Source organism: Rhododendron vialii, chromosome 5a, assembly GCF_030253575.1.
Source record: "Rhododendron vialii isolate Sample 1 chromosome 5a, ASM3025357v1".
Taxonomy (NCBI): domain Eukaryota; kingdom Viridiplantae; phylum Streptophyta; class Magnoliopsida; order Ericales; family Ericaceae; genus Rhododendron; species Rhododendron vialii.
Genome location: NC_080561.1, coordinates 35,817,274 through 35,826,891, shown reverse-complemented (window position 1 = coordinate 35,826,891; position 9,618 = coordinate 35,817,274). Strand labels below are relative to the sequence as shown.

The 9,618-nt window shown below is 41.0% G+C and overlaps 1 protein-coding gene across 3 annotated transcripts; it reads left to right on the top strand.

The window, feature by feature from the left end:
* Positions 1–1,390: 1,390 nt before the first annotated feature.
* LOC131326626 (protein POLAR-like 1) lies at positions 1,391–9,140 on the top strand. Of its 3 annotated transcripts, XM_058359477.1 has the most exons (5): positions 1,397–1,904; positions 6,384–6,832; positions 7,330–7,585; positions 7,926–8,098; positions 8,367–9,140. In XM_058359477.1, exons 1-4 carry the CDS (start codon positions 1,499–1,501, stop codon positions 8,066–8,068), a joined length of 1,254 nt encoding a protein of 417 aa, XP_058215460.1. In that variant the 5' UTR covers positions 1,397–1,498; the 3' UTR covers positions 8,069–8,098; positions 8,367–9,140. The 3 variants fall into 3 exon arrangements, with proteins under 3 accessions (XP_058215459.1, XP_058215460.1, XP_058215461.1); XM_058359476.1 differs by lacking the exon at positions 8,367–9,140 and having other exon boundaries at positions 1,391–1,904; positions 7,926–8,268; XM_058359478.1 differs by lacking the exon at positions 8,367–9,140 and having other exon boundaries at positions 1,742–1,904; positions 6,310–6,832; positions 7,926–8,268.
* The last annotated feature ends 478 nt before the right edge of the window (positions 9,141–9,618 follow it).

Genomic DNA, 9,618 nt, shown 5'->3' with positions numbered 1-9,618 from the left:
AAATTGTTAGGTGTTTCTAGTAGTGAATAAGTTGTTAAGAAATGTCAAGTTATTTCTGGTAGTGAATAAATTGTTGATGGGTTTGTAAGTAGAGTTACTGAAGCGAAATTTTTTTTTTTGTTGACAACTTTTTTGTTATTATAAATAAGATGGTAAAATGCTGAAAAAAAATTTAATGAAATAAACGAAATGATAAAATGCGTTAAATTTTTAATATTTTTTTGTCAGTGGAAACGGTGTCAGTACTTCTATGTTTTTGTGAACTGGGCTCTATTCAATATTCAATTGGGCTTTTTCCTTTCTTTTCCAGATGCACTTTTTGTGGGCCTACGCTGATTACAGACAAAAATTACTTGATAATGGGAAGAAAACTGGAAAAGGTTAATATTCCTTAATGGGAAATATCTTTAGGAGTACCATTTTCCCAAAGAAAATTACTTTCCAGATTTTGTTGTTGTTGTTTTTTTAAAGAGGACGACATTTTTTAGACTAATAAAAAAGAATAGAAACTTAAAAAAAGTCTAGTATAGACGCAAATTATGAAATCGCAAAATTTAGAGTAATTCCCTAGGCATCACATGACGATATTCTACGAGAATAGGAAATGCTGTAGTGCACCAGCCGCACTACACGCTACTACAGTATATAGTGCGGTCGATCCGATCATCCATCCTAGTACAAATGGCTCAAATTTAAATCAAACTCCTTTAAATCCGAGCTGTCCATTGCCGAATTGGACGGCCGAATCGCGGGGTGCACTATAGCACCTCCAAATCCTGTTCCAGGAGCATTGCATAATTTTTCCAAAATTTAAGAGAAAAGTTAAAAAGTACTCCCTTCGTCCCAAACAAAACTAGAAATTAAAAATAATACAGATTTTTTAAGAAAAATTTGAACTTTTTTAAAATTTACCAGATACAGATGAATTCTTTTAATTTATTAAAAAAGTTGGAATTTTCTTTTAGAAAACGTGTTATTTTCAAATTCTTATTTTGCGGACCAGACATTTACTCTGGGACAGAGTTCCCAAATGTCGTTTTTGTAGGCCCATTAAGGTCCCGTTTCAGAAATCTTCTTAAAAAATAAGTAGCTTATTTCACATTTTCAAACTCAAAAATAAAATAAATAAAAAATAATTTTTTAAATTTTTTTGTATCGTATAAAAGATCTCATTGAGATCTTTCAAACAAAATTTATATTGCATATTTTTAAATTTAAATAAATTTATAATTTTTTAACTTGAAATTGTCTTATTAAAAAATAAGAGTTTTTTCTTGGTTCCGAAACGGAACGTAAGAAGCCGGTACTTCGGGAAAGAAAGACAAAAGCCCAATTGAATCTAAGCGGGAAGCACGTGAGAGTCAAAAGCACCTCCAGGCAGGCTCCATCTCACTGACTCTCACATTAAACCCACCGCTAACACTTTTTTCAAACTTCATCTCTCTCTCTCTCTCTCTCTCTAAAACCCCCCAAACCTGTTGCTCCAAAATCACCCACAATGTGGCAACTCCTGTTAGCTGCAGCCGTAGCAGGATCCGGCTTCTTCGCAAACCGCTTCCTAAACCCTCCCTATCCACCAGAATCCGATTCGAAACCTGATCCGTCCGAAGATCAACAAAATTTCACCACTCCTTTAAAGAAGCAATCCCAAGCTTCTTCAACGGCACTCGTTGATTGCGACGGGTCGGTGTTTAGGTTTTCGAGTCCGGGTTCACGGTCCGGGTCCGGTTCGAAGAATTTGCGGAGGAAGAAGTCGGATAAGAGCGCTGGGAGTGAAAAGAAGTCGGACGGAAAATGTGGGGGTTTGGATTGCAGTAGGAGTGCGAGGAAATTCGCCGTTTGCGTAAAGAAGAGAAGAACTAGCAGGAGTGCAACTGGCAAATGCGTATCTTGTTCTTCCAAAGGTTAGATTGCTAGATACACATTGTTGAACATATTTGTAGCCGCAGGGACGGACGCTAACATTTTAATAATGGAATATGAGGTGGATTAACCCTGTTCTGTTAAGGTTGTTATTTTTTTTTAAGTATTTTTTTTTTGCTTTTCGAAACATGTCGTTCTCGCCCCATACATCAAACTGAATTCAAAAAATTCAAATAAGTACTTATTTCCCTTAGCAGAACGTGGTATCGAAGAAAGTAATATTGTTAGAGTAGTTAGACATAGTACTTGGAAGAGGAGTTAGAAGCCGTGACCTCGTTCCTACATGCCCTCCGGCTCCAGCCATGACCTCGTTTCTACGTGCACTTCAGTTGGACTAAAGGCCTCCTGGCAATATGTTATTGTTATATATGAACAATATCAATTCAAGCCAACACAGATTGTAAAAACACTATAAAAAAGATTATCAAACATATTTTTGATTAGTCTATATAACTACAAAAATATGATGATGTATGATTACTGTGGGCCTGTGGCAAACTATCTTTTGCATCTATTATCATTTCAGAAGGCTAAGTAGTATTGATGGAAAGAATACATTTTTGTAGTGTGAATATTGGTATGAAAAAATATTAGGAGGCAATTATAAGTTCTTTAAAAAATCTTGGAGGATGGGCGTTAGATTATCAAAGAAAACATTGAGCGGGCGAACCTTGATAGTTTTATGGATTTTGAAATAAAACTACTTACAATTTCAAACCAGAAATTAGGAACATGGGTAGGGCAGTCACTCGGCTCATCCACGTGTTGGTCTGCCCTTGTGGAGATAGATGGCTGTATGCCTGTATCTATATCATTATCTTCAGCTAGGGTATTTTGCAGCTGCCTGTTGTCAATTTTAAAGTCGTGCATATGGCTATGGTGGACACTATTTTAGTCTTTTAATGTTAGTTATTAGGCCATCTCCGGTCCTTGATTCCAAATTTTACTTATTTTGTGTTAAATTTGAGTAAACCTTTGTTTGATATGAGGCGTTCTAACGGGCAGACTTAGATTTAAGCATTGTTTTGAATGAAAGCTTCATTAATGGTAGAATGGTAAATTTGAAATCCACAAGAAGCCTTCAGAATTTCAACTAAAGAAAGATCTCTGTCATTTATGAGTTCCAGTGATGTAGGGAAGAGGGATTTGGGAGATTTTTTAAACTCAAATTGAAGTCTGATTAGAGATTGGACTAAGTGCTAGAGATTCCCTTGTCGTTTTTATTGTTGACCTACTTAATTAGGGAAGTTCCATGAAGCAAATACAATTATTCACACTTATGACACTCAGTTGCCTAGAAAAATAACAGTTTTGCAGCATTATGTCGGCGAATGGTGATAATCTTGAGGTGTTTGTCTCTATGAGAGTATCCAAGTCCTATTGAAGCACATTCGCTAGTGTCATCTCCCATATGTCGATGGAGTGGTCCCTGCTTGAACATGTGAATGACACTTATTTCGATGAGTTTTCTTGTGAATGGCACTATCTTTAGGACAAGAACAATTATGTGGGGGGCTGATTTTCACCATTGACCCTTCTTCCCCTTGTTGACTGGTGAGGGTGCTCGCCGAATTTGGAGAGGTTTCTACCGAACCCAGGGAAGTTCCCACCGAGCTTAGGGAGGTGGCCGCAGAGCTTAGAGAGTTGGCTGCCGAGCTTCACCGAGCTTAGGGAGGTGGCCGCCGAGCTCAAGAAGGTTGCTGTCGAGCTTGGGGAGGTCTCCATCGAGCTTGCCGAGCCATGGAGAGGAGCTTGCCGAGCCTGGCCACCGAGCTTGGTTGCCGAGCCTGGGGAGGTTACTTGTGAACCCGGTGCTTCCTGCAGCTTCAAATGTGAATGGTTCCACAGAGTGACGTGTCCATATCAAAAAGTGAATTGGTCCGCGACCCCCCTGGACGTTCCAAAATTGTGGATATTTCGGCCCACTACAATAGCCCCTCAACTCCTCCTTCCAGCGGTTTGAGCTGAAGGAGGAGTTGAAAATAAAAGGGGGTCGAACGTTAGACAATCCCGTCGGATTTCCCTAAGCATACTAGCCGAATGCTAGGGTGAAAGTGCGTGAACCCTAGCATTGCGTAGGCACGCCGAACGCTAGGGGTGAAAGTGCTTGAATCCTAGCGTTGCGTAGGGATGCCGAACGCTAGGGGTGAAAGTGCCTGAATCCTAGCTTCGCGTAGGGATGCCGAACGCTAGGGGTGAAAGTGCTTGAACCCTAGCTTCGCGTAGAGATGCCGAAAGCTAGGGGTGAAAGTGCCTGAACCCTAGCTTCGCGTAGAGATGCCGAACGCTAGGGGTGAAAGTGTCTGACAGTAATAGACGGCTTCGAGAATTTCGCCGAACAAATAGAGTGCCGAGGGCTACGAGGATTTTGCCCGAACGAGTAGATTACCGAGGGCTACGAGGATTTTGCCCGAACAAGTAGATTACCGAGGGCTACGAGGATTTCGCCCAAACGAGTAGATTACCGTCAAACGTTAGGGAAATGTCCATCTAGCGTTAGGGAAATGATCGACGAATGTTACGCTTATAGAAGGACGAGCAGCTTCACTCGGTGAAACGAGCACAGTACCAGCCCCGGTGCCATTGGTATTGGTAGCCCCGTCAACATGCATCCTCCAAGCTTCCTTTCTTCATTTGCAATCTTTAATACGTTGGCTTCGTGGACGCTCGAAAGTCGCGCATGGCGATTACCTCCATGCCATGCAACCAAGCTCGACCGAGGAGTATATTGTAGGGGCTCGGGGAATTGTCCACTATGAGCAGCCACTACAATCATCACTCGGGAGGCGGTGCCCACGGGGAAGGTAATCAAGCCGAGCGGACAAACAAGGGCGCCCGTGAAGTTGATGAGCAGAGTTGTAGCAGTGCGGAGTTGGTTCGGGGTAAGCCCCAAATGCTTGTAAGTCGAGTAGAACATTACCTCGATCGAACTCCCTTGGTCGACCAGTACACGTTGATTGGTTGATTTTCAAAGGTAACGGTGATAACAAGAGCGTCCGTGTGAGGAGTTTGGACATCATTGAAATCTTTCGCTGGTAGAGTGTGTCCAGATATGACTTAGAAAGTTGAGAGTGGAAGAAAGAAGAAGAGAGGTACGGTGTTCAGTTCCACAACATAGAGAGCTAAGAGACAGTTTCCCCAGCAGAGTCGCCAATTGTGGGGGCGTGATTTCTTCGTGAACCTTCCTGTGTAGCTATCTTCGTGTGTGAAGCGATGAGAGCTAACGCCGGTCTTGATGTACCTGCAGAACCGGAGGGGGTTGTTCCTCCGGGAAGAAGCTCCGACGAACTAGTCAGTCGGTGGAGGAGAGAAGAAGTTTTTGTGAGAAAAAATATGCTGGTAAGGAGAAGATTGCAGTTGTTCAAGAGTCAGAGCCCCCTTCTTAGTGGTGTTGCTCTTCTATTTATAGGCAAAGGGGGTGGAGTGCTGAACAAGTTGGTCATACTTTCCACGTGTTACGTTCTGCTCGGTGGGCGCCTTGTAGCAGGGCCATTTAATGAACACCACTCCCCAAGTCTTTCAGAGCCACATGGGTTGATGTCAGACAGGTCACATCGTTCAGAGATGTCACTTCGAATATCAGATAAGACAGCCTACTTATCAGTAGATATTTATGGAAGGTTCCATAATCGCCTGTACTCGGCGGGACCCACTTCTGCCATACGAAATTATCCGAGCGTTTGGTGTCCTTACCAAAGAGAAACTTATCCGAACAAGTGGATGTTCTTATCCGTGCATTTGGCGAGAGCCCTGAGCGAACTCAAGTGTACGTACGTTCGGATACAGCTATGACGTTCGGTGAAGTACTCGTGGTTCCGTCTATCCTTCGGATAAATGTTGGCATACCGGGCCGAATCCCAAACTTATTTACAGGTGAACTGAGACAGCTTAGATGACGGGTCAAACAGTGTGTGAACCTTCATTCCCCCTTCTGGACCTTGTGAACCCTTTGATCCTTCGGATATTTCGGCCCCCTACAAATTACACCTACCCAATTTTGTTGACTACGTCACCTCAAACGCATTACTAGTATTAACTCACTTTTACATGTTTAGAATTTAAGAAATAGTAGCAGAAGACAAAGTCCAGAACTTGGGCAAGGATGGTCATCGTGCGATACATGTCTGATGTCCATTTCCGTAGCTGATAACGTTGTGTCTGAAGAGGATATTGCTGCGTTTGTTTGCCACATGATTCGTATTCAAAAGAATATCAAGCGGTTGGATAAATTAGCAACAGCCTAAATGTTTGTTAAAATCACTAGGTTGACTAATGTATCGTGGCAGAAAATAAATTGTGGTAAATTTTGTTTTTAGCTTTCTGCATATGAGGATAAATGGATTTGTTTTGCTGGTTAGTTTGTGATGGATTAGTCTTTCTCTGTAGTTTCTGCTACAAAGAGTATAATACATTGGCATCTTTTGGGATCTACATGACTAGTGCATTACTATGTGTTCTAGACAACTCAGTTTTCAGTTGGGGACTTGGCGTTGGACTCATGTATATGATGTCTACTGGGAAGGCCGAAATTGGTAGGCTGAACACAGCAATGGATGAGACTGCAAAAGTTGTTCAAGAACTAAAAACTGAACTCCACAAAAGGAAATCATCACGTAGTCTGCAATTTTCCAGTTCTACAAATACCAGTGCAAAGCTAGACATAATTGGTGGCAGAAATAGCAATCCAGTATCAGAGTCTAGCGCTGAGAACAGAGACAACGTCCACGATTCTGGTTTCCTTTTAACTGAAGAAGGTGGATCTGCAAGTAGTGTTCTTACAGACGAGCCACGACAAGAGGTGGTGGAAATGGATCGTTTGGAAGCAGAGCTTGAGTCTGAACTGCAAAAGCTTCCTTGGTGCTCCACGGAAGCTTCTGGTGCTGATGGAAGGATATCAGATATTTGTGAGGTGAGCTATCGTTCTCTTTGTTTTGCTTACTAGCATATGACTTGTCCTGTTAACTTTGCTTTTCATGTTTGCATTCAGCTCTTGTCATTTGTCCGTTTTGTAAAATATATTTATTTGGTATTTTACCTCATCGGGAAAAAAAGTGTTTACTATGATAGATAAGGAGCATATGTTGAACCCTACATGTTTCAATATAAGTTCATGCCTTCCAGTGATGGCCTACACAAATCTGATGCTACAAAACGTTCTTGTTTCTGAGTCCATGGTTACTCCATGTTGCATGAATCTGACATTAGATTCAAGCAATATGGAGTAACCACGGACTACGTGAGGCATAGGATTCTTTCGATTGCATGAATCTAACATTATTTGCCAGGCGGGAGTTGACAGGTGAACTGAATGGCAGTAGGAATGTACTTGTGAATGAACTACTATTGCTAATCCCCGAATGATAGTTTATCCAGTTTAATTCTAGACATATTCAACGCGTTGTGCAGATTGATACTTCTGTTGAAGGATTTTGCAAGCCAGGTGACCAGGATTCCAGTTCTTATCATTTGAGTGGTGTGTTGCCATCTGAACTGGATCAGAAACTTTGCCATTTGCTCATCGAACAGCAAGAGAGCCAGATTGTGGACTTAGAGTCTGAACTGAATCAGGCCCAATCAAAACTTCATGGGAAAGAAGCTGAACTCCAAGCATTGAAGGACTGCGTTAGGCGCCTTACTGAACTTTCTCTAGCAAATATCTCAGGCAAGATTTTCTTTCATCGTTTGGTCGTTTTTCTGTTTCGTGCAGCTTACCAACTTATTTGGATTTCTGCTTTGTTGAATCGAGTTGGATATTCTTCATTTTCTCAAGACTGCTTGAGAGTTAAGACCCTAATTATAGTTTATGTAGTCATGGTATTCAGAAAATTTCTTTTACGAATGAATCTGTAGCTTCTGATAAGTTAATCTAGAAAAAAGAATCTGAAAACTGCAAACAAAGGGGACTATATCTTTGTGATGCCACACTGACTGATTTCTAGTCTCACCCGTTCTACTTTGCTCTGTTTAAAATTGCGGCCATTGGTTGAACTTTTAATCTGCAGATGAAGAAACTGAAGTCCATGTGGAAGAAGAGAGTCTGAAAGATGGGGATTACAATAACAAGATGCCACTTGAATCACAAAGGTCAGTGGTCGGAATGAAAAGAGCGATGGACTTCCAATCATACAGTTGTCACGTAAAATGATGCTCTAATCTATACAAGCTAGTGGTTAAGGTTAGTAAACTGGCAATAATTTGATAGCATACCATATGTTTAAGCTATGTCCGTATTGTATCAATCTCATGCACGTTGCCTGTTTCTCACTAGAATAAACTTGTCCTCCTTTAACTTCAGTACCATGAACATATCTAGACTCTTGCATTGTGTACATAATAGTTTTTTTTCCGATGACATCTTCAACCTTATTTTACTTACATTACTTTTCCTTGTGTCTCAAGCTCATTACCTCTGTCATTGGTGATTGATTTATACTCTTTGAAAGCGCAAGCACTTTGCCGGAGGTCAAGTATCATTGTCGAACACTTACCGGACACCCTCAGGACACACGGTCAACCCTCAAACCAAAAATGTCCCATTTTTTCTCCATGGTTTTGCATTTGGACACTCTGCAGACACTCTAGATTGTGCTCTGGACACCTTAGAATGCTGTCCAGACACTCTATGGACACTTCACCGGAGTGTTAGGTGTTGGGGGTTTAACATAGTAGACTTTAGTTAAACTTAGAAAGAACGTCTTTGGTGTGATTGATGACGGTCATTGAATATAAATGTGAATGAATAATAAAACACTTTTTTTTTGCGACATTTCTGTGAATGATGCACTGATTATGGCGAAAAAGGCATGTATGATATTTTAATTATAAATGAAGATTTTTGTGTAACATAATACAAATATTTCTTTTAATGTGTCCCCAACGTGTCGTGTCCACCAATTCTTTCGCGTCGGAATATCGATGTTCGTGTCTGTGGTTCATAGCTTATCTCTTGGTCAAGATCGGGTTTTGAAAAGGAGTCCAAAACCTTGGTTGACTTTTTATTTTTTGGTTGGGAGAGAGAAACTAAAAGCTACTGCCAGTTGACCGGCACAAGCTTAACACTGAATTAATCAGTACACTCGAGGAATGGAATTACAAAATTGATTGAAGTTGGTTTGAAGGCTCTAGGGGTAATCCTGGAAAAAATGTAATGTGTAAGGTCGGTGGAGTGATAGTGGTTACAGTTGCACAGAGAGGGAAAAAAGGTCCATGGTGGGGGGTTGGAAGTTTTGCATTTGTGGTCCTATAAAGATATGGAAGACCCCACAAGATGGATTTGAATAAAACACATGCAAGGTGGTTCCTTCTTTGTCATCTTATGTCGTTACATTTGGGGTGAAAGAAAAAACCGGGAACCGAACGGAAAAGCAAAATTGAACCAAACCAGTGATTTGGTTTTGGTTTCTAGAGATAAACGGTCTGGTTTGGTCTGAGTCTTATATATAACAGAATATTAGGCTCGGTGGGGACACTCGCTTTATTAATCGGAATGGTTTATTTTTTGGAGCTCATCAAGAAAATTAATTTGACCAAAAATCATGTTGATAAGACATCTTCGTATAATCTCATTACACATTTATTGAAGATTGTCGAGGACCAGTTTCTAAAAAAGATTCCAATTGCAGTAGATGATTTATATTCAATAGGAAAAGGAAATCATGCTTGTATCCACAGGAAATGCAAGAAAAAAAGCAATCG